The following is a 24,164-nucleotide window of genomic DNA, read 5'->3' on the forward strand; positions in this document are numbered from 1 at the left end:
GGTTTGGCAAAGTGACTCAGACACTGAGGTCAGTACAGGAAGGGCTGCCCTGCACTAGAACAATAGCTGGGATTTAAACAATTCTTGCATAACTTTTCCAGCCTGCAGCACACAGACATGATCCTGTTATAACAGAACATGGGAAATTAAGTTTTTAGAAGGGTCTCCTTGTCCTTATGTAAGACATTGCAAATTTACATCTGCTTGTTTTGCTATTAACTGACAAGGGAAAACGCTACCTTCCCATTTTACTTTCTCGACTGTTAAAGAATAAAATCATTGTGCTGTTTTTTCTTCACACAGATTTTGTTCAAGCTGTTTTCTTGATGGAGAACTACGTCAGAAACAGCAGTTTTCCACCAAGGCGGCGTACACCAGAGTTGGGGGACGTAAGTCACCTGCATCTATAAACGAACACAAAAAGCCAAAAGTGTGAACTACAGGTGTAAGGTTTGAATCACAGGAAGAAATATTGAAAAATCCATTCAAAACTGAACACCTGTTATGAATTTTATGATTTCATAAAGCTTTAATGGGTACATAACACTTCAACACCAAAGGAAAAACACCTGTGAACTAGAACTGCATAAACGCATTAAGTGTTGTCCTCAAACCTAAATTACTTTCTGCCCTTGAAGCAGTTTATCTCTGCCTACAGGCCCAGTTGAGCCAGGCAGCTGGATAACCTGATAAGTGTGTGGTCTATACAACGTGCTGCAGCTTGTGTGTTTTCCTGAACTACTGTACTAAACAAACTTTATTATATAGTACCTTCATGCAACATTATACCTCCTTTAATACCCCTGACCCCAATGTATGTGTGGATTCACCCATTTTTTTTTAACAGTTCAGCCAAGAAATGATGCAAATTTGTAACAAATAAGCCAGTTATTTTACAGAAAGGGTGCACATTTTTAGCAAATTACTTGTTTGACTAAGACTTGAGTAAGGTTTGACATCTTTGAAAATTTCATCTCTAGCATTCAAGAATGAATTTGAGTTGAAATATACACATCATATTTGTCTACTCGCTGACGTGTTTTAACAGAAGGACAAAATGTTAAGGTTCTACATGCACACGAGGTCAAGCTAAATACGTCAAACGCCGTTTTTAATTAGGTGGTAAAACTGCCAGAAGAGGCAGTCTCTCTGATGCAGTTTCTTGTGAAAAGCCAAAGAGCGCACACACGCAACGCAGCAACAGTGCGCCTGTGCCGCGAGGGATGGCTGAACAGTACACGACTCGACCTCAATGAGGCAGCAAGATCTGAGTTTGATGCAGGACCTGCCTGGAATTACTAGGAGGACAAAATGCGGAGTTATGAGTTCACATTGTTGCCGTGTTGAGTCGCCGCTGTGCAGTAATGAGTGTGAGACGGGGCTATCCAGATTACTGTGCCGTGAATAATGTGTAGAGCTGCCGAGCTGCAGATCTTCTGACTGGGAAACTTGTTTGTCGGTTGTTTTGATCCGAAACAAGATGCATCTCTTTCGGACTCACAATTACCAAGTGTTCCCGGACCGCTGCTCGGTGGAAAAACAGACAATACGGGGCATCAGCTGGGTATGCCTCTTTAATATTTATACATTTACTTAAGCGAAACGACTGCGGAATATTTCATGGAACATAAGCAAGAATTGCTTTTACTGCATGGTGTCACAATATGCGGATAAGAAGAGATGAGAATGATGACTACGATGACATCATAATTCACTGTCTTTTTATATTGATCCGTTCATTTCCAAAGTAACATGACTTAAAGGCTTAGCGTTCATTAAGAAAAAATAAAATAACATAAAAAGTTTATAAATTTGAGGTGTTGGCACAAAATAGGGCTTCCAAGATGTCATTTGCTTTCTTGCTTTAGTTCATATGATATCACTGCTGGTAGAGCTACTGCGAGGGTAAAAGACTGTAATCATAATTTGGTATGCAAATTGGTATCTCCTAAATGTCTGACACATGTTGCCTAAAAGGCCCTAAAAGTATCCTTTACGTTGCAAGTAAGCTTCGAGATTTGGTGCTGAAATAGGAAAGATGGAAAAGTGACAGAACATTTCTGAAGATCTGGGAGCAAAATGTGTGGTTGTGTGAACAGTGCATGTAACTGAGTACAGCCCAGTTTTGTGGCACTTCTCTGTTTATTTGATGTCACTATGCTGCCTTTCCTGCTCTATTTACTAGTTTTCCCAGCCTTACTTTCTCTGTATACTAGCCTCATTATAGAAACCACAGCAGAAACAATTGCAGCTAACAAGCCTACAAATTAGTTAGTTAGAGCAAATTAATTGACATCAGCATTTTCATGAGTCCAACTTTTCAAAATTCCCTCTGAATTATTATTATAGCTTGTTTTCATTGTTATTGATGTTGATGTTTTGGCTATTAAACAGACCAAGGAGTGTGAACCCTTCTCTTTTGGTTGTGGCTGACTGCGGTAGCATTTCTTGCCACTGTCTTAGTTTTTGAAAACCTATCATCAGTTGATTCCAGGAAAATAGATGGAATGTCATCCATTTAAGCAGCTGTTTTAGTCATATACAGAATAAATAAAATTAGCTCAGCCTTAACTATGTAAATCAGCTGGAGTCTCTGCATTTTGTAGATATTCAGGAACGCTTCCAAGTAGACTGAAGCAGGTTCCTCTATTGTTGTAGCAGTTGGCTGTGGTGACACAGGAAGGTAACAAAGCATATTTCATTATTATTATTTACCTCGGGTTATAAATAGTGCATTGTTTATTGTTCACGTTCCCTGAAACACCCTTGCTCAGTTTACAGAAGAGTTTGTAGAAGAATGCAAAATGAGGGAGGTTTCGGTTGCCAGGTCACAGGAAGACACATAACAGCGCTGAAAGTCTTCTAAATTTACCTGATTTTTAACTATCAGGGGGCCAAAGATAACGTGCAGAGACTGTGTCCCAAACTACCTGCTTTTACCAGCCAAATATCAATGTCATACTTCCGTGAACTAGTTAAAAGTTCTGCATGAACAGCAACAATTGCTTTGGATTTTTTTTACCATAACACTATGATGCACAACACATTAATCTAGAAGTATAAAAGTATCAATCTTTTTTTGAACGTCAGAAGTATCGCTGAACCGGATAAAACCGAGGGATATCTTACAGCTGACAAATTACAGAACTTGAAAACATGCTAAATCATCCTAAATGCAAAATTGACAAATGCATGCATTCACATTGTGCATTGTGCATTTCAAATATTGTTTGTGCTATGCCAGCACATTAGTGGAATCTGACTCTGTAACAGGTAATAGCAAGCCTGTATGCTGTATTTGGTTTTACTCAAAGCTGCTTAGTTGTTTGGCAGTAGAGTGATATCCAATCTTTCTATTCATTGTCGTGTGTTATTAGTAATAAGCCCTGAAGGTTAAGCTAATTCTTTCTCTGAGCACATGAGGCAGATAAGAGCACAGCTGAGCTCATTTTTCTGTCATCATTTGCAGCATCCCTCCTGGACTTCTTGCTCCTGCATACCAGTGCTGACACATGGACACAATGCAGAAAAAATACCTCACATACATAAGGGTTCCTAAGTGTGTCTGTCTAACAGATATTGAAATGTTCTCCACATGTTTTTAACTTACGAGGCACGTTTGTTTTGATTGGCTCATAAATTAGCTATGCTATGCATAATGTTTCATGGAGTTACTGCCATTCAGTGGCAATTGGGTTACAAGCTAAATTGTGGTCCATTCAGGCTAATATCACATGATGTAGCTGCCTGTACAGCAGGCCAAATAAAACATGCCACAAAGTGTGTGTGCAGTAGAAGCAGAGAAACCGATGTCTAGCTCCGATGTGAAGAATCACATCAGCTACTGTTTGTTTACATGTCTTCTATGTCACGTGAGTGCTCTGCATATTTACCTTTTTTTGTTTTGTTACAACTCTTACAATCCATCAATTCAGTAGAAAGAGAGAGATTTGTGTTAAAGTGACACTAGTAAATTATTAGAACTGTGAGGCAAGTTGAAACGTAGTGTGTCCTTTATATTTTCAATTAGTTACACTGAACCCAATTACCTTGGGAATACAGACAGACAACAACAGCCGCAAGATGGTCATAAAAACATAAAATCTAAGCAACAAAGGGGAAGTCTGACTTGGGTCAAAGTACAAACGTGGGAATGTTGAATATTTTTACATGGTAGGACGTTAGAGATAGCAATGATTTGACTCTTTTAAGTGAGCATTTCAAGAGTGTAATGAAAAATCATCAATATTGTTTACCTGTGGCAGCTGCTTCAGTATTAATCTTTAAATGTTCAGGTTCAATTACTTTTTACATGAAAGGATAGTCTGTAGTTTAAAGCAAATATTTGTTTTAATGAAATTCAAAGAGTTTAACCATGTACCTTCTGTTGCCGAGGTCTAAATACTCTTTCCTCCCACTTCATTACACACACTTGACAACCACCCACACCATGTTGGAGACAATGGCACATCACAGGTTGAGATAATGCATCTGTAGTGACCTTCATACCAAAGAAAAGAAAACAATTTTCCGTTTCTCGATGGTCCAGCTTGGTTGTGTTTTTTTCAGACTAGCTACAACAAGATTGTCATCAACAACCAGCCCAGCTAGTTCCTGTGGAATGCTGCTCCCGAGCAATTTATTTTCTTTATTTTAGAGGTTTTAGATATGGAGAAACGGTTCACTGGGTATAAAGTATGTCTTTCTGTTTCTCCCAGACTCCACTGCCAGAGGCTCTGAATTCAAAGGACACTATGAAGCAGGTATGTGTGCCAACATTTAACAGCATTTCAGTGGTGCTTTGAGACTCTCACTCTGACCATAAGGAGAACCACAATGTGAGAGCAGAGGTAAGATTTAAAGCAGAGTGTAAACACCTTCACCCCTGTCCTGAAAGATAATTTAAGCACATGTGAGATCTATTGTTGGTTATCACTAATTAGCTGATTAAACTCTAGTTAGCCTTTGACAAGTTTCACTGCACTGGTGGCTTTAGTTTTACTGACCTCCAGTATAATTCAGAGTTGCAGAGCTTGCATCCTCTCAAACTGCTGAACTTGTTCTTTTGTTGTTTATAATATCCTGCATTACTACTCAACCGAGTTTTAAAAAAACACATTCCTTGCAGGGGCAAGCAGTCATAAGGAGTCTAAAGAGCACTCCAAGGCCCACAATAAATTGACCCTCCCCACTCTCCTGAGTCCTACCTAACTCAGTCCAGGCCCCTCATGTTGCTTTATCTCAGCTTCTTCAACAGCATGCCAAGTAGTGAACCTTTAAAACCCTGATAAGAAGAATTGACAGGGAAAGTGGCTTCTGTTTAGGTTCAGTGGTCTCCCTGCGACAGAAAAGGTAGAAAGCAGTACAGAGAGTGCATCTTTCAACTCCTACCCATATGGAAAAGAAATAGTAAAAACTTATAAAAGACTTGCATAAGATGTGGCCTACTTCATATAGTGAATCATATAAGGCTTATATGATTTACTCATGAAAGTGGCCACGTTCTCATTACTTTCATATATTGTTTTCATAAGTATCCAAAACATACAAGTTTCATTTATGTAATTTTTCAAGGGATCTTATATCTGCTTTTAATACAAGTTTCACACAAGACAGATACAAACTTTATAAGATTTATATATATCTTTTCCATATGGGTAAATAATCAACCCTGTGAATATTTTCGGGTTTGTAAAGACACAGAGGGAGGACAGAGCAACTGAATCTGCAGGAGACATGTGTTGCTAACCTCATTGGGGTTTTTTTTTGTTATTGTTGCTTAGCAAATGTTTGCTCCCGATTCTAAAAGTCAGTAGTGAGCATCATACATTATGATAGCACTGTACAGGATTGGTGTTTTTAATAAGCAAGGTTTGATTGTGCTCCAACATTTTCCAATTCAAACATGAAATGGAAACGGAAATCTGTCTGTAATCTCTGAAAAGCTTTTTTTTTTTTACCGTACATTTTTACCCATGTTTGTGGTATATATGTTTGCTGAAGAAGTGTGGCGTTGTTGTTTTTTCTCACAGAGAAAGAGAGGGGTAAAAATCAGCCCAAAGATGAAGCTGCTTGTCAACTCACTCTGTGCTTCTCACACAACACAGCCCACTGAGGTCAAAGAGAAAGTAGAGAAATGTCTCGCCTACAAAGGAGACATGCAGTGAATGCTGCACTCATCAATATTCCACTGAATGAGACAAAGGCATGAAATTAAACATTTTAAAAGAGCATGACTAATGGTTTTAGTCACCATCAGATTTAAGTCAAAAAGGATAAGACAGAGAAAAGATAATCCAATTGAGCTGTGATAAAGACAATTACAAGCTTTTCTCAAGCATCTAGCATGTTTGAGTAAACTGTACAACCTGTAGAACAGCTGTTCTTTGCCTGGTCCTGCAAAAATTGGCTGTAGTAATTTATAATCACAGATTAGAATCATTTCCTTGACAATTTGAGTATGATCTAGTATGGATCACGTGAGTATTATACTATACATATTCAGTCATAAATCACCTAATAATGTAGGTTCCTGACTTTAAAATTACCTAAACAACAGTATAGTGCCCTGTCATGAATATATTATGGCCGCCTGTCCAACTGTTATAGATGGCATATACATCACTGGAATATTTCTAACATTTTGAGTTATTTTCCAGTGTTAGAAAATCAGCACTGCTCAGTGTTAGCCATTGTTAATCTTCAAAACTGACTAGGTTACTTTTAAACATATAACACTGTCAAAAGTGTTAATTTAACACTCAACAGTGTTGTATTTAACACTCAGAGGTGTGGACCCATATAGACACTCTCCAGTGTTAATTTAACACTGGAGATTTTGCTGTGTATGCACGGGCTGAGTGTGTGTTGTACTCTGTGTCACTGACTGGCACACCTGTGGGAAAAATGTTTGCTCTTTAATTTCACTCACTAGAAACAGTTACATGTGTGTTGTAGTTCTCAGATAATGGGATTAGATGGCCTAGTTCAGGAAGCAGACTCAACCACATATAGTCAGCAGCAGAGGGCTCACAGTGATGTATGGCTTTTGATGTTGTTTTTGTAAGGAATGAGTTAGGTAATGGAAAGTCGCCTCATCAAGAAAATAAGTTGGGAGTTGACAGGCATGAGAATGTGACTGCAGGAGCCCCATGGGAAAATGGGCCTCTGGGAATACAAGTGACCTCACGACACACTAACTTCAGCAGGGCACAGCAGAGGCCTCAGGACGCATTTACTCTGTTGATGTCAGGTCTGGGAAGAGTCCAGTGTCAGGGCGATAGGTTAAAGTGTACACTGTGCCCGCAGCTGTTAATTGCAATTTTAAATTTGAATTAACAACTTTGTGTGAACTTGGATTTACCAAGGATGTGTTATGGCCCACTTTAAATAGGGAAAACCAGGGGCTGTGTTGGAGTCATCGAGGCATGATGTCAGCAGATAAGTCAAACAGTAGGTGTTTTTACATCCTGAATGAATTGCAGAAACCTACAGGAGACAGAAAGTAGTTTCTGTTGCTGGCTTCTTTGCATTGCATTCTTAAGAAAAGAATATAGGAAGTAATCCGTGTTGGATTTTGTGTGAATCTCCAGGTCACCACCTTAGACAAACAACAGTGTCTAGGGGAAAATCCACAGCCTGTGTCAAGCATGTAATCACAAGACCTGTGGGAGTCAACCAGGGAGGCGCAGAATTAAAGTTTGTGCGACTGTCAGTCATTGAGACAGTAAATATCGTTGGGTGGTAGTTTAAATCAATTCTTTTATGTTCAAAATACAAAGCATAAAGCATGAGAAGGTCTAAAATTGGAGAGCTGAATTTCAGCCACAAACAAAGTACATTCTTGTTACGTAAGCTTTGCCTCTGCATGAGTGGCTGGCAGGTTGTGCACCCTTGTGTGCAGGTCTTTGTGAGTTTAAGCCTGACCTCAGTGTGTTATGTGCAGCTATGTGTATTTGTATTACCAATATTGTTGGGACTATAGGGACAAAAAGAAAGCCCCCATAATCTCACTAAATTTGAAGATTTGGGTTTAGGTTAAAGTTATGGTCTAGGTTAATGCAACCCTTTATATTATGGTGTGTGTGTGTGTGTGTGTGTGTGTGTGTGTGTGTGTGTGTGTGTGTGTGTGTGTGTGTCTGGGTGTGTGTTTGTGTGTGTGTGGTCTGTTTGTCCCCATAACAACCCTTATAGGGACAAAATGCCTGTCCCCATGAGTTTAAAGGCATTTTTGAGACTCAAAATGTGGTTTTAGTGTCAGAGTTACAATTAGGTTATGGTTAGGTTCAGCCATTCATTTTTGATGGTTAGGGTTAGGGTAGGCGGCTATGGAAAGCATTACGTCAATGGGATGTCCCCACTAAGATATGAAAACAGGAGTGTGTGTGTGTGTGTGTGTGTGTAGGTGTGCTGTTGAGAATGAGTGGTGGGGACATCAAAGCAGGTTAAAGGGAAACTAGTTCAGAGTTGTCATACAGTTTGTTGTTGCTCTGTGCTGGCCAGAGTCAGAAGCTGGAAAGTCAGTGAAGTTTCAGAGCATTTAAGTTTGCATCTTTAACACCTTTTCACCTCTGTGCAACCCCCACAAACACTCCATTACACTCCAACACCTACAGAAGTCTCCACACACAACATTGTTCAAAACTGAGGGGGAAATTGTCTTCCTCACTTTCACAAACACTCGTTTCTTTTGCTGACTTCGGCCTTTCACCAACCCAAAAATTGGCAGAAATTGTGTTTATAAAAAACACTTCACCTAATACAGTAACTTTGCTGTATTTGCTAACTTCACCTATCTTTCATGTTTATCAAGTTTCTCTCAGATCGCGTGGTGAAGGCAGCCAGATCAGTATATAGTGTCATGATTGAGAAGAACCCTGGTCTGATCCGAGATAGAAAGCATCACCTCAAAACATACAGGTACCTATTCTGGCGATGTGCTTTAGTTCATGATTAAAAGTAACAGTGTCTCTTAATTACATGCAAATTTCTCTCATAGGCAATGTTGCTCCGGTAAGGACCTTGTTGACTGGCTGATGACCCAAAATGAAGGCCTCCAATCAAGAAGTCAGGCAGTGGGAATATGGCAGGTCTTAGTGGATGAGGGAATACTTCTCCATGGTAAGAACTGAAGAGCTAACTTTTGAAGAATTTAGTATCCATCCATCCATCCATCCATTTTCATCCGCTTTGTCCGGGGCCGGGTCGCGGGGGCAGCAGCCTAAGCAAAGAGGCCCAGACCTCCCTCTCCCCAGCCACCTCCTCCAGCTTATCCGGGGGAATACCAAGGCGTTCCCAGGCCAGCCGAGAGATATAATCTCTCCAGCGTGTCCTGGGTCTGCCCCGGGGCCTCCTCCTGGTGGGACATGCCTGGAACACCTCACCCAGGAGGCGCCCAGGGGGCATCCTTGTCAGATGCCCGAACCACCTCAGCTGGCTCCTTTCGATGTGGAGCAGCAGCTGCTCTACTCTGAGCCCCTCCCGGATGGCCGAACTTCTCACCCTATCTCTAAGGGAGAGGCCGCTTGTATCCGCGATCTCGTTCTTTCGGTCACTACCCACAGCTCGTGGCCATAGGTGAGGGTAGGGACGTAGATCGACCGGTAAATTGAGAGCTTCGCTTTTACATTCAGCTCCCTCTTCACCACGACGGACCGGTGCAGCGTCCGCATTACTGCAGCTGCAGCCCCAATCCGTCTGTCGATCTCCGGCTCCCTTCTCCCATCACTCGCGAACAAGACCCCGAGATACTTGAACTCCTCCACTTGGGGCAGGAACTCATCCCCGACCCGGAGTGGGCACTCCACCCTTTTCCGGCTGAGAACCATGGCCTCAGATTTGGAGGTGCTGATCCTCATTCCCGCTGCTTCACACTCGGCTGCGAACCGCTCCAGTGCGAGCTGGAGGCCCTCACCCGATGAAGCCAACAGAACCACATCATCTGCAAAAATCAGAGATGAGATTCTGAGGCCACCAAAGTGAAAGCCCTCCGCCACTTGGCTGCGCCTAGAAATCCTGTCCATAAAAATTATGAACAGAACCGGAGACAAAGGGCAGCCCTGGCGGAGCCCATCACCCACCGGGAACGAGTCCGACTTATTGCCGGCAATGCGAACCAAGCTCTTGCGACGGTTGTATAGGGATCGAATGGCCCGTAGCAATGGGCCAGACACCCCATATTCTCGCAACACCTCCCACAGGACACCCCGAGGGACACGGTCGAATGCCTTCTCCAAGTCCACAAAACACATGTAGACTGGTTGGGCAAACTCCCATGCACCCTCAAGTATCCTGGAGAGGATAAAGAGCTGGTCCAGTGTTCCGCGACCAGGACGAAAACCGCATTGTTCCTCCTGTATCCGAGGTTCGACTAACGGACGAACTCTCCTTTCCAGCACCCTGGCATAGACTTTCCCAGGGAGGCTGAGGAGTGTGATCCCCCTGTAGTTGGAACACACCCTCCGGTCCCCTTTCTTGAAGATGGGGACCACCACCCCGGTCTGCCAGTCCACAGGTACTGCCCCTGATCTCCACGCAACATTGCAGAGGCGTGTCAACCAGGACAGCCCTACAACGTCCAGAGCCTTCAGGAACTCGGGGCGGACCTCATTAACACCAGGGGCTCTGCCACCAAGGAGTTGTTTAACTGCCTCAGTGACCTCGCCCCCGGAAATTGGCGGGTCATTCCCCTCATCCCCAGACTCTGCTTCCTCCTCGGAAGACGTGTCAGTGGGATTAAGGAGGTCCTCGAAGTATTCCTTCCACCGCCTGACAATTTTCTCAGTCGACGTCAGCAGCGCTCCGCCAGCACTATACACAGTGCAGGTAGAGCACCGCTTTCCCCTCCTGAGACGTCTGACGGTTTGCCAGAATCTCTTCGAGGCAGCCCGAAAGTCTTTTTCCATGGCCTCTCCGAACTCCTCCCACACCCGAGTTTTTGCTTCAGCCACTGCCCGAGCCGCATTCCGCTTGGCCTGTCGATACCTGTCGGCTGCCTCCGGAGTCCCACAGGCTAACCAAGCCCGATAGGACTCCTTCTTCAGCCTGGTGGCTCCCTTCACCTCTGGTGTCCACCATTTGGTTCGGGGATTACCACCACGGCAGGCACCAACCACCTTGCGGCCGCAGCTCAATGCAGCAGCTTCGGCAATGGAGACGCTGAACATGGTCCATTCGGACTCAATGTCCCCAGTCTCCCTCGGAATGCTGTTGAAGCTCTGCCGGAGGTGTGCGTTGAAGATCTCGCGGACTGGGGCCTCTGCTAGACGTTCCCAGCACACCCTCACTACGCGTTTAGGTGCACCAGGTCTGTCCAGCGTCTTCCCCCGCCACCTGATCCAACTCACCACCAGGTGGTGATCAGTTGACAGCTCAGCCCCTCTCTTTACCCGAGTGTCCAGAACATATGGTCGCAGGTCTGCTGATACGATTACAAAATCGATCATCGACCTACGGCCTAGAGCATCCTGGTGCCACGTGCACTTATGGACACTCTTATGTTCGAACAGGGTGTTCGTTATGGCCAAACTGTGATTAGCACAGAAGTCCAATAACAGAGCACCGCTCGGGTTCAGATCAGGGAGGCCGTTCCTCCCAATCACGCCCCTCCAGGTCTCGCTGTCGTTACCCACGTGAGCATTGAAGTCTCCCAGCAGGACAACAGAGTCTCCAGGTGGAGCACCCTCCAGCACCCCCCCCCCAGGGACTCTAAGAAGGCTGGGTACTCTGAACTGCCACTCGGCGCATAAGCACAGATGACAGTCAGGACCCGTTCCCCGACCCTAAGGCACAGGGAACAAACCCTCTCGTCCACCGGGAAAAACCCCAACGTACCGGCAGCAAGCCGAGGGGATATTAGGATACCCACCCCAGCCCGCCGCCTCTCACCAGGGGCAACTCCAGACTGAGACAGAGTCCAGCCCCTCTCCAGGAGACTGGTTCCAGAGCCCAAGCCATCTGTAGAGGTGAGCCCGACTATATCTAGCCGGTACCTCTCAACCTCACGCACTAACTCAGGCTCCTTCCCCACCAGAGAGGTGACATTCCATGTCCCTATTGCCAGTCTTGGCAGCCGGGGGTCAGTCCGCCAGGGCCTCCGCTCCTGGCCGCCACCCGGCACACAATGCACCCGACCCCTATGGCGCCTCCTGCGGGTGGTGGGCCTGCGGGAGGATGGGCCCATGTCTCCTCTTCGGGCTGTGCCCGGCCGGGCCCCATGGACTAAGGCCCGGCCACCAGACGCTCGCCCTCGGGCACCCTCCCCGGGCCTGGCTCCAGGGCGGGGCCCCGGTAACCCTATCCCGGGCAGGGTAAACTGTTCCCTCTATGTCCTTTTCATAAGGGTCTTATGAATCGCTCTTTGTCTGGTCCCTCACCCAGGGCCAATTTGCCATGGGAGACCCTACCAGGGGGCAAAAGCCCCCAGACAACATAGCCCCTGGGATCCCTGTGACACACAAACCCCTCCACCACGATAAGGTAGCGATTCAAGGAGGGGAAGAATTTAGTATTTTGATGAAAAATAGGAAGGATACTTGTCATGTGTTGGGTGAATTTAGGGCTTCTTGTGAACTGTAGATGAATGTGGAATAATGTCCAAACAAATTACTTTTCATGTATTCTGATGATAATGCTTTTGGTAGCACTTAGAAATGTCCCAGACATGCTCGAGTATCTTGAAATCTGGTGACCGAGTCTACCATGACATTTGTTTTGCGTTGTTATTTCAGTCAGTCAAGTGTTCACTAACCACTTAAGCTCTTTGGATGAGACACTGTCTTCCTGGAAGAGACCACTCCAATCAGGACAGAAATGCTTCATCATCAAATGAAGGAACTCACTCAGAAAGCATTTGCATTTATTTCCATATATCTAAAGTTTTATAAATGACCGGCATAAAACGTATCTAAAAATTTACTCATCTGCCTCGTTGTTGTTTCTAAAGCAACGTGTGTGTTGGAGTTGTCTAACCGCATTCTTGCATTTCATTTTAAGGGTTTTATTTTCTCTTCTGTGTTTTGTCTCAATCAAAGTGAAACACGAGTTGAATTTCCTCGACAAGGACACACAGTTCTATCGCTTCCAAGACTCCCAGTTTGGACTTAACCACATATTGAATGAGAAGGATTCAGAGGATGAACTAGGGGAAGCTCTGTCTCTGCTGTCTCAGCTTGGTCCTGATGCTCTGCTCACTATGATTCTACGTAAATGGTCAGTTTGTTTAGTTGTTACATGAGCATTTCCTCATGATAACCTGTATTGTATTGTCAGAAAGCTTCTTACAACAAGTTCAAGGTGCTAGCAAAGTTACTGTATTTTGTTTTGTTTGGCTTATTATGTTCTTCTTCTTTCCTTTTTTTTTTACAGCCCCAGTCAGAGGAGTCCCGAGGACTTGGAGGTTATCTACGAGGAGCTGCTCCACGTCAAAGCTGCCGCTCATCTCTCCTCTTCAGTCAGTCTCTATAAACTCCCCTAACATTTTTAAAGGCTCTACATATTGATTTTTTTTTTAATGTGAACTGTTATCAAGTTTTCGTGATAGTTAACCATGGATTTGATCTGATATATTTTATTAAAATATTTTTTTTTTAAAAGACACTATTCTACTTGCATACATCAACCATAATATTTTTCTTTTGTATTTTATGCCACATGAAAGAAATGTTAAAAATACACTGGAAATATGAAAGTGAAAATCAAGAAAAACCCATTTACAACAATGATAGCAAAAGGTATCAGTGCGCTTCTGTCTGTTCTTGTCCTGCTGTGCCTGTAGGTGCGTAAGGAGCTGGCAGCAGTGCTGGTCTTTGAATCACATGCCAAAGCTGGAACAGTCTGTGAGTTTACACAGCTTCATTGTGTTGCTGAATCACACGATAATACGGTTCTTATGCACAGAAAATAGCAACTTTTTCTGTGAAACATTCATTGTTTCCAGAAAATAAGATTAAGACTATTCAGACCGTCTAATGTTATAATTAATTTCTTTGTTTACTGTGGATAAGAAGATCATCAGGTCTTTTTTCTCTTCAATCCTACCCATTTCTTTAATGTTAAAGCCATATTTAACAAAGTACTTTTAAGGAAGGTGCTCTCAAGGTGTGATCTTCTAGGAGTTGTAATGGTTAGAAAGATATATGACTGACTGATGTGGTTTCTTTCTGCTTGTTTTTCAATATAGTGTTCAGTCAAGGGGATAAAGGAACCTCTTGGTACATCATCTGGAAAGGCTCTGTAAATGTGATCACGCACGGCAAGGTAAAGCCAGTGGTTCCAAATTAATAAAACCCACTGTCTCTAATAAAACACGTTGCAATTGATTTCAAGTATGCTGTATAGCTCAGAGTATTGTGTGCATATAGGGTCTGGTGACTACTCTACATGAAGGTGAGGATTTTGGGCAACTAGCTTTGCTAAATGAGCAACCTCGAGCCGCCACCATCATCTTGCGAGAGGACAATTGTCATTTCCTTCGTGTTGATAAACAGGACTTCATAAGGATCCTCAAGGTTTGTTGGATTTCCTCTTACTGCATTTTTATCACCAGAAGTTGTCTGTCAGACATCGGGTGCTTACTGAACACATGTAGCCCCATGTGACAATTTAAGAGATGTGAGATTCACGCAAATTTTCAAATAACTTTCCAAACTGGTTGTCATCCTTCTCTGTCCTTCAGGACGTGGAGGCTAATACAGTGCGACTGGAAGAGCACGGAAAGACTGTGCTGGTGTTGGAAAAGAGTGCAGACTCGACTGAACAAGGAGGAGCAGGGAACAGCAGCAAGTAAGCGACTCTGACCTACTAACTTCTATAAAATACTGCAGTTAATTTACAAGTAGGTTTATGATCATGAAGACGCTTTGCCTGGGTGTGGGCTGATAATGCATGGCTCTAATACAAACACTGCATCACAATAAGTGATGATTACATAAATTTTTTTTAAAGATGTGGTTAACCGTTTATTAATGGAGTATTACCTAACACTCACATAATAGGCGGACTTTAACCCTGCCTTTCTGAGTGACGTGTTATCAGTCTTGAACCACTTTATCAAGTATGAAGGTCAATTAAGTTGATGCAGGACTCTTATTTAGATTACGTTTAAACCACTTTCTTCTCTTTACTTGTAAATCTACACAATTGAAAAGAACATTTATTCTCTGAACATTCAGTCCCTTTTTGTGCTCTCAAAGTTTTGAATTGAATTTGATTAATATAGCAATCAATTCAAAACAGTTCAAGGCACTTTATATTGCATTGTAGAGATCCTTTGATGTTGGAGAGAAAACCCAGCAATCAGACGATCCCCCATGAGCAAGCACTTTGTGATTATGGAGAAGAATAACTTAGTTTTAACAGAAACAGACCTCCAGCAGAACTATGCTCAGGGAGGGGCAGCAATCAGCTGGCTGTGGAGGGGTGAGGGAAAGAAAAGAGGAAAAGAGGAGAGCATAAATAGACAAGAGCATAACAAAGTATGTGAGAGAGTACACAAAAGTTAATAACATGAGGTAGCGTCACGTAAAAGCATCATGAGCGAAAGAGGGGTGTGGAAATTAGAGATGTGCTGGAAGGTGAAGTGTTTTAAGCAAACACAGTAAAGCTATGATCTGAAACAGACAGAGCGCTATTGTCTACGCGGCTGTGATATACAGCTAAGAACTTTCAAAGTGTTGTAAACACAGTCTGCTAGACAAACTATGCAATGATTACGTCAAGAGACTTTTTGTGCTTCTTCTTTTTGAGGAGATAACAAGTCAACATTTACACAACAAATACTTTTTAATTAATTTATTGCTTTATTTATGTGGATCAATGTAAGGCAAACACAAGGTTTTGAAAGTTATTCTTTGTTTTTTTTCTGTCTTGCTTTTTGCAGGTACACAGTTATGTCAGGAACACCTGAGAAAATCTTGGAACACCTACTGGAAACAATAAAGTTGGAGTGTAATGGAAATGATGCTATAGGTGACACTGTTAAGATTACAGATACCTGTTTTCTGTTGTTGAAAAAAATGTTCAGACCAAGTCAGTTACTTTGTAATCACTGTATTATGGTGATGATTGTGTCCCTGCAGCTTCTTGTGTGAGTGACTTCCTGCTCACCCACAAAGTCTTCATGCCCTCCAGCCAGCTCTGTCCTGCACTACAGCACCAATATCCTACAGTGTCATTTATACTGACAACAGTGAAGCTAGTGTTGTTTATGAGAATTACTGTAGTCAAACAAAGCTGTATTATAGTGTATTTTTGTAATATAATGGAATTCTCAGTGCATTTTATTACCAGAATAAATTGTTATAGTTAATGTTGTTTTTATTTTGTAATTAAGGTCTTATGTGTTATACCCTTAACCAACATTGCACTTACCAGGCACAGCTTGCTGAGGGCTCAGAGCAGGAGAAGACTGCCTATGTTCTCAACATTAAGCAGAAAGTAGTAAAGTTGGTTGGCCAGTGGGTGGCACTGTTTGGCCTTCACCTGAAAGAAGACCCTATTGCCTTGGACTTTCTGGAGGTGAGATCTCAGCCCCAAAGTCATAAATTAAAATTTTAAACATATCACTGTGTGATTTTTGTGTCAGTATGTTTTTTTCATCAATCATTTTATTTTAATGTTGTTGGGTTGAAACAGAGATTAAAGAAAGATATGGCACCGAATTCACAACTGTTCAACGTGCTGAAGGACTTCAGAGAAAGGAGGAGGACAAAAGTGTACGCACTATCAGATCATGTTTCATATTTCTTAACAATTCACAAGTCATAGATATTCTTCGCATACTATTTAACACTTTAATTCTTCTATACTTTTTCAGGTTGGAGAATGGCTATCAGTCACTGAGCAGGGTAAGTTATTGAGTGTGTGGAAACAAAGTACAGGTTTCTGGCACAACTTCGCCTACTTCAAAGGTGCATGGAGAAGAGCAGATGTCTTAAGAGGCTGAATCTCCAGCAACTCTTGTAGTATGAGGAACAACCCATTAAGTAAAGAAAATTGGCCCTTTTTCAGAGATATCATGTCCAAGAAAATTCTCTTACAGTAGCAACTCCTTAAGGTATTCCTTAACTGGATCATATTTGAGCACTTTTTAAATAGTATGTTTTCTATGGTTTTAAACCAGTTTTTTATCCTTTACCATATTTTGTCACAGTCCTGGGTCAGTTTGTGTCCAGCAATAAAGCTGTTAAAGCTCACATCTGCCCTTTTCGAGTCTACATTTGGGTCCTCTATCCCTGCCTGGACACAGCCATGACATATTTAATTTATTTTGAGGGGGGGCTCATAAGGTATAAGGCCCAGTTGGCCTTATATCTATTGGTGAATATGTATGCTGAATAATTTTCTACTAAAAATAAAATTTCCTCCCCAAAAATACACATTTGAGTGGATTGATGGATATGTATACCAGACATATATCACAGCTTGTCTTTTCTACTTAAACTCTCTACTTAAAATGTGTTCTATTTAAAGTTGTATCTGCAGTATATTTTTGATAACCCTGACAGAGGCTAAAGGCCAAAATGAAAGTTTTTCTTTATACTACAAATCCTACTGGAGCTTAAACCCTTTGGGATGTTTGCCAAAAAGTGTGACAGAGTGTAAGAAATGTCTTTCTACTGCCATTAGAGAGTTTAATGTCGCTGAAGTGTCACTGAGTCGCCTTTTATATTATTGGCAGAACCACCAGTTTGATTGGTTTTCAAACTTTGAGGAGTCAGTTGGGAGGGTTCAACCAATCAGAGCACATGATAAAGGTGAGTAAAGCTCAAACACTACAGCTGACAATAATCAAGAAAACCAAATCCCCATAATAAGGATAGAAGTCTAGTGGGGGATATTTAAATAAATGAAAAAAGGAAACGACCTGAAATTGATGGCAAATCATACAAACATCATACATAAACTTTTACATCTATCTTTACCAACAACTTCAAAATCAAACCTGGCTAAATTTGTGTCTGAAATATAGCTAAACAGTATAAACAGTTTTGCTAGATGTTCATGTTTAATGTTCACTAAAAATACTGAATATAAAGTTCAACTTGGTCACTATATGCATTAAATAGCAGTATGGAATAGAAAGCGTGGCAAGATCCGCATCTTCAGCACCAATGTGAAAGCAGTCCTCCTGTATGGGTCCGAGATACAGATACAGATTTTCATCAGCAAGTGCTTGCGACACATCCTTAACATCAGATGGCCTGAGAAGATCTCGAACACAGACCTGTGGAAGAGAACCAGCCAGAACCTGGTCGGTCAAGGCATCAAGTAGAGAAAATGGGGCTGGATAGGTCACACACTCCGAAAACCGTCCGACAACTTCACAAGGCAAGCACTGGACTGGCCGCCTGAATGACGTGAACCCAGCTGAAGAGAACGCCCCAGAACAGTCCGTTGGCGTGGTGTTGTTGCAGCCCTATGCTCCACCAGGAGTCTACAGGAAAATTGATTGATTGATGGAATAGTAAAACTAGTCAAAAATGTTTTAAATGCTAAGCTGAAGTCCATATCCAGGTTAGAGTTAGTTTAAATGAACACGTGAATGGCCATGATGACAGATGTTGGGAAAAGGGTTTAGAATCAGTGCTTGTGACGTGTGTGTCACGCAATATGTCAATAAAGGACAACAATCTCAGTATCCAGTAACTTAACAGGCACCATTAGTCTTTAAATTAATCACCAAATTAGCATGATGTGACATTTTATTTTCTGTCCTCTTCTGATTTAGTGTTGTATGAGATCTACAGGCCAGACAACAAACCTCTCACTCCGATGCTGCCGGTGAATACATCTGTACAGGAGATAATGTCAGCATTAGGAAAAGCTGGAGAAGATCATGTCCTCATCAAAATGAACTCCACAGGAGGTGGGAGGCATTAGTCATATGTTTTTGTTTTGTTTTCTAGAACCAACACTTATTTTTCATTAAAATAATCAGTTTTTTGTAGATTGCTAGACTAATGTACTAACAGATGAGTAATTCTGTTTGTCATCAAACCTATGTCGTGTTCACAGAATTTCAAATGCTCTCCTTTTTTTTAATTACGGTGAAAATTACTCTGTTTCCTATGACTGCGCACAGAAAGAGCTCAGCTAAAGCTGGATGCTACTGCAGTCTACACCGCCCTGGGACTCAACGAGAGACTGTTCATCTGCACAATCAGCGAAGTGGAACAACTGGTGAGGATTTGTTTTCTTCCATAACTTCTTTACCATTTTTTGGTCTATTTAGTTTATTAAAACACACTTATTAAAATACATGAACTCGTTGTCTGTCTGTCCACCAACTCCTCCTACACAATCAGGGGTTGAGCAACCAGACTTGGAAGACAGGTACATCCTATGTCCTTTATCTACATCAGATATTGCTGCCGGTTGTTATCTATGGCAGACATTATGATGTTGCCTAGCAACCAACTATCAACAGGCTAAAAGGATCTGTTTTCTGCATTTACGCATGTACAGCACCTATGAAAACATCCTATCATTTAATTTTGTAACAGTAACATCTCATTTATAGCCACAAAAGCTGAATCATACACAATATTATTATGTTTCATAGCAACTACCTAGCAGCCAAACCTAAAACAACCTATATTTTGCATTTATGTACCTGCAACACCTAATAAAAGCCTCATGTCATTTTCATCTCACAGCCAAGTTTCACCATAAAGTACTGTAGCATGGTCATGAACTAGTAACGATTAATATCATCCTATTCTATTTCATAGAAAATGAGGAGGGGATTTAACTCACGGGATATATTCTAAATATGTTTGTTGTTTATTATGGTTTTTCATATTATGGTTTTGTTGAAAGCAGCATCCCCAACTATAAGGCGAGTCATTAAATGTTCACCTGAACAACATTGTTCCTGATGATTTTCATTCTCTCTGCCACTGCGCCGTCTCTCTCTCTGTCAGACACCTCTAAAGGAGCAGCAGGGTCCAGAGCAAGGAAGCGCTGACGTCCTTGAACAGATGTCTTCTAAAGACATTGCCAGTGAGCTCACCAATTATGACTGGGAGTTGTTCACTGCCATGCACGAGGTAACTTGGCGGCTATGATTGATGTTTCGTTTGATTTTACCAATCAACTGCTTCAAAACTGCTTCAGAACACTAGAGTATTAACTAGTAATTAACTTTAATTGTATTGAATTTGATTTATATAGCATATTTTACAAAAATTGCTATTTCTGTGTACTTTATATTGTAAGATAAAAGCCCTACAACATTAGAGAGTGATACACAATGATCTGGTAATCCCCTTTGAGCAAACACAGCCTGACGGGAGTGAGAAAGAAGAAAGAACCATGCAGGAAGGAGAAGACTGTTTTGGTGGCGAGGGAACCTATAACAGCATTTCCTTTTTGGTTTTGAAGCCTTTTTGTTTCTCAACAGTGTATTTGCCTGTTGTACATTCTTTATGCATGTTCTGAAGTGTTCTGCATTTGTTTTTGTTTTTCTCTGAATTGTTGTTTTTGTTGCATTTTCTAAATGTTGTGGATTTCCCTTTGTAGTTGTGTTTTGTATCTCATGGCCACTACGCCCATAGCTGTTTATTTGCTCACTGACATACATAACCAAAGCTCAAAGTAGCATTCGTGCAACAAAGAACTTTGCATGACTCTCAAACTTTACCGCCTTTTATCTACCAGTATCATCTCTGCCATCAGATTATTTGGGTCATTTCCTGCATGCCTCACATTTCTAAAGAAACAAAAGATACCTGCAAAAGACTTCCTGTCTGCTTGTTTCACGGTGTGTTTAAATTATGCCAGTGGTTGTGACTCATTGTCTGTGTCTCTCCAGGTGGAGCTGGTCTACTACATTTTTGGGCGCCACAAATTCCCTGGAGCCATCACGGCTAACCTAGAGCGGTTTGTGCGTCGCTTTAATGAGGTGCAGCACTGGGTACTGACTGAGCTGTGCCTATGTGAAGACCTCGTGAAACGTGCTATGCTGCTCAAGAAGTTTATCAAGATCGCTTCAGTGTAAGAATTAATTGCATAAACCATACATTTAGCCAAAGCAGGTTGGCCACTGAACAAATAAGCATCTCAACAGTGAAACCTACTGACCTCACGCATGTCTTGCCTTTTTCCCGGCCCTAAAAGGCCGATGGGGTGTTGTCATCACCTTACCGGGTGGGCGGTGTGGACAGTCAAGTTTATGGTTGCGATAACTCAAGAATGACGCAATGTAGGATTTTGAGATTCATGCCATAGGTGCATCTACTATAAATCAAATCTCAGTTTAAATCTCAGTGACGTCAGCTTCAAGGTCAATGTCACATTTTAATGTAATGACACAACAAGGAAGTCATCTACGACTTTCAGAGTCATACCATAGGTGCATCTACTTTACCAGTAAGCAACTCATAGTTTAGACTTGTTGATTGAAACCTCAGATGGTTTGGTGCAAACGTTTGGCCACGGGCGACCGTGGCTCAGGGGGTTGGGAATCGCATCTGTAACCGGAAGGTCGCCGGTTCGATCCCCGGGCTCTCTGTCCTGGTCGTTGTGTCCCTGGGCAAGACACTTTACCCTACTTGCCTACTGGTGTTGGCCAGAGGGGCCGATGGCGCGATATGGCAGCCTCGCTTCTGTCAGTCTGCCCCAGGGCAGCTGTGGCTACAACTGTAGCTTGCCTCCACCAGTGTATGAATGTGAGAGTGAATGAATAGTGGCATTGTAAAGCGCTTTGGGTGCCTTGAAAAGCGCTATATAAATCCAATCCATTATTATTATTTATGGTTCACAGAGAAATGTGTGAAATATGTGCACATTGCTTTGTGCAGTGGAGCACAGTCGTGCAGGAACAGAAACAGGTTTTCACCAAACTGTTACCACAACATTCGAACCATTGAATTGTTACTAAGACATTGAAAATGTCTTAGTAAGCAGAAGCATTAAGGTTTTCATTCTTTGAAACTAAAAGATCCAGGCCAACTCATTTTTTATCCACTGAGGTGCGGCCCAATACTTTTTTTGTATATAGTATACATTTAGAAGAATTAGCATGGTCTTATACCAAAAAAAGAAATTGATACAGTAAACATTAATATCCTGCTTAATATCATATATTGTAATCATACAGGTATTTTCACTGTGAGTATCCGGGCAGGACCTTTGTACTTACTTTTGTCCCCCCATCTTAAACTTTATCCATCCACTTCAAGGACTGCACTTTATTTACAGTCATGTGTCCTCTCCATCACAGATTAAAGGAGCAGAAGAATCTAAATTCATTCTTTGCTGTGATGTTTGGCTTAAGCAACAGTGCAATTCAGAGGCTTTACAAGACCTGGGAGGTGAGAGCCCCCTTGAGGCAGCAGGCATGATAATAATAAATGTTCTGCCACACTTATTAAACAAATACTTTAAAATTGACTTTGCAATCTTTTGCTGGTCTGTTACAGAGAATACCCAGCAAGACAAAAAGGATTTACTGTTCTCTTGAGAGACTCATGGTAAATTATACTATGTACTCAGCTTTGAATAAGTTTTATAAATGTCCTAAACAATAGATTTTCTTTAAGGTTTCTAATGGTCTGATTGTGCTATGCTCGCTTATTCTTTTAGGACCCTTCACGCAACCACAGGGCATACAGACTGGCTATAGCTAAACTCAGTCCTCCTTACATTCCCTTCATGCCTCTGCTGCTGAAAGGTAACAGACACCAGTAAATCGCAAATCCACTGGCAAGTCCTTATTATTAAGATACTAATTACTTCTGTCCCTTCCTATATCTAGATATGACGTTTATCCATGAGGGAAACGCAAACTACGTAGACAAACTGGTCAATTTTGAGAAAATGGTATGGAAAAGTTATTTTCAAATGTTGTTATGTAATTGTTTCCTTACAAATCATATCCTCAGTATAGACTGACTTGAAGAGTTTCCTTTCTCACCTTGTCGTAGCGAATGCTTGCCAAAACAGTGAAAATCGTTCGAGGATGCAGAAGCCAACCTTATGGTAAGTGATAGTTTGGCAGCAAAATGATCGGGCCCACTGACTTCATACCTTTGAGACTGTATGCATTCAGGAAAAGTTGGAAGTAATTCACATGCATGTTGGAGTAAACACATACAATGCAGTTTTGTGCATAAATCGGGTAAGATAATGTTTTATTTTCCCTCTGCAGTGCCTTCATCTCCACAGAGAGGCCTGGCAGATCGTATGTTTCTGGAAGGCGCTGCTACTCGCTTGTCTACATGTAAGCCACATCTCTAATGCCATTCGACAGTTTTTAATATTTTCTTCATAAGATCTATAGAAGGTTCAGTTTAACCTTGTTTCTACAAAAGTACAAAAACGTAAACATATGCAGATTCAGGCATGATTTTAATCTTTTCTAGATTCAGATCACGCCTTTCCTCTGCGGACTTCCACAAACATCCGGCACTATATCCAAAACCTGAAGGTGATTGACAACCAGCGCAAGCTTACGCAGCTATCGAGAACAATCGATTGCTAGGAAATATGACTGAAAATGTGCAAGGACTGTGAAACTGAAGCAAAATCACAGCCGAAAAATTAACTCTGTATAACGGAATAAAACCTCCAAACTCATCTCAATTAGAGGTGGGAACTGGACCTTTGGAGATGTAGCATCCCATGGAAATTCATTGTTACTTAAGGAGTTTGGACATTACTGGAGTAGCTTTCTGCACAGCAAAACATTGACAGTCAAAATGGGCTCTGTGCACAGAAATGAGCTCCAGTGGCCCTGACTCTGTGTTGACAGGACTTGTGGTTATTCAGAAAGCCTTATGTCACACTGGTGTCTAAACATTTCAAGTGATCCCTTCAAAAGGAAATGTTACAACATGATGTACAGTGAAGTATTCTTGTCTTTGGTGTCAAAATTCATTTTGTGAAGTTTTTTTATACTGCTGTCTGTGGAAGAATCACATTGTTTTTTCCACAAAACTGCCATAAGAACACAGACCTGTGCCACAATTAACCACTTTAGGTCAGTGCACAAGTGTTTTCACATTAAATATATTGTATCAGATCATGTTTGGCACTAACTGACATGCATAATTTCGTATATTATTTTCTAAATAAATTATTTTCCCACTAATGTGTATTTAATGACAGTACAAACATGTTTAAAAAGGAATCATTTTATTTAAAGTACAAACCGTAACAGGTAA

The 24,164-nt window shown here is 41.8% G+C and overlaps 1 protein-coding gene across 1 annotated transcript; it reads left to right on the forward strand.

The window, feature by feature from the left end:
• Positions 1–1,110: 1,110 nt before the first annotated feature.
• Positions 1,111–24,082, forward strand: rapgef3 (Rap guanine nucleotide exchange factor (GEF) 3). The gene is made up of 27 exons (XM_085344145.1): positions 1,111–1,564; positions 4,719–4,763; positions 8,813–8,919; positions 8,999–9,120; positions 13,032–13,209; positions 13,366–13,450; positions 13,775–13,835; positions 14,180–14,256; positions 14,361–14,507; positions 14,675–14,781; positions 15,878–15,966; positions 16,077–16,155; positions 16,365–16,515; positions 16,633–16,712; positions 16,814–16,844; positions 17,678–17,753; positions 18,728–18,865; positions 19,082–19,179; positions 19,923–20,048; positions 20,813–20,994; positions 22,223–22,313; positions 22,422–22,472; positions 22,585–22,672; positions 22,757–22,821; positions 22,926–22,980; positions 23,150–23,221; positions 23,364–24,082. The coding sequence occupies exons 1-27, from the start codon at positions 1,481–1,483 to the stop codon at positions 23,480–23,482; spliced, it is 2,604 nt and encodes an 867-aa protein (XP_085200271.1). The 5' UTR covers positions 1,111–1,480; the 3' UTR covers positions 23,483–24,082.
• The last annotated feature ends 82 nt before the right edge of the window (positions 24,083–24,164 follow it).

This window comes from Diplotaxodon limnothrissa, linkage group LG20, assembly GCF_057381915.1.
Source record: "Diplotaxodon limnothrissa isolate DT_005_m linkage group LG20, D_limnothrissa_male_GT1.1, whole genome shotgun sequence".
NCBI classification, from domain to species: domain Eukaryota; kingdom Metazoa; phylum Chordata; class Actinopteri; order Cichliformes; family Cichlidae; genus Diplotaxodon; species Diplotaxodon limnothrissa.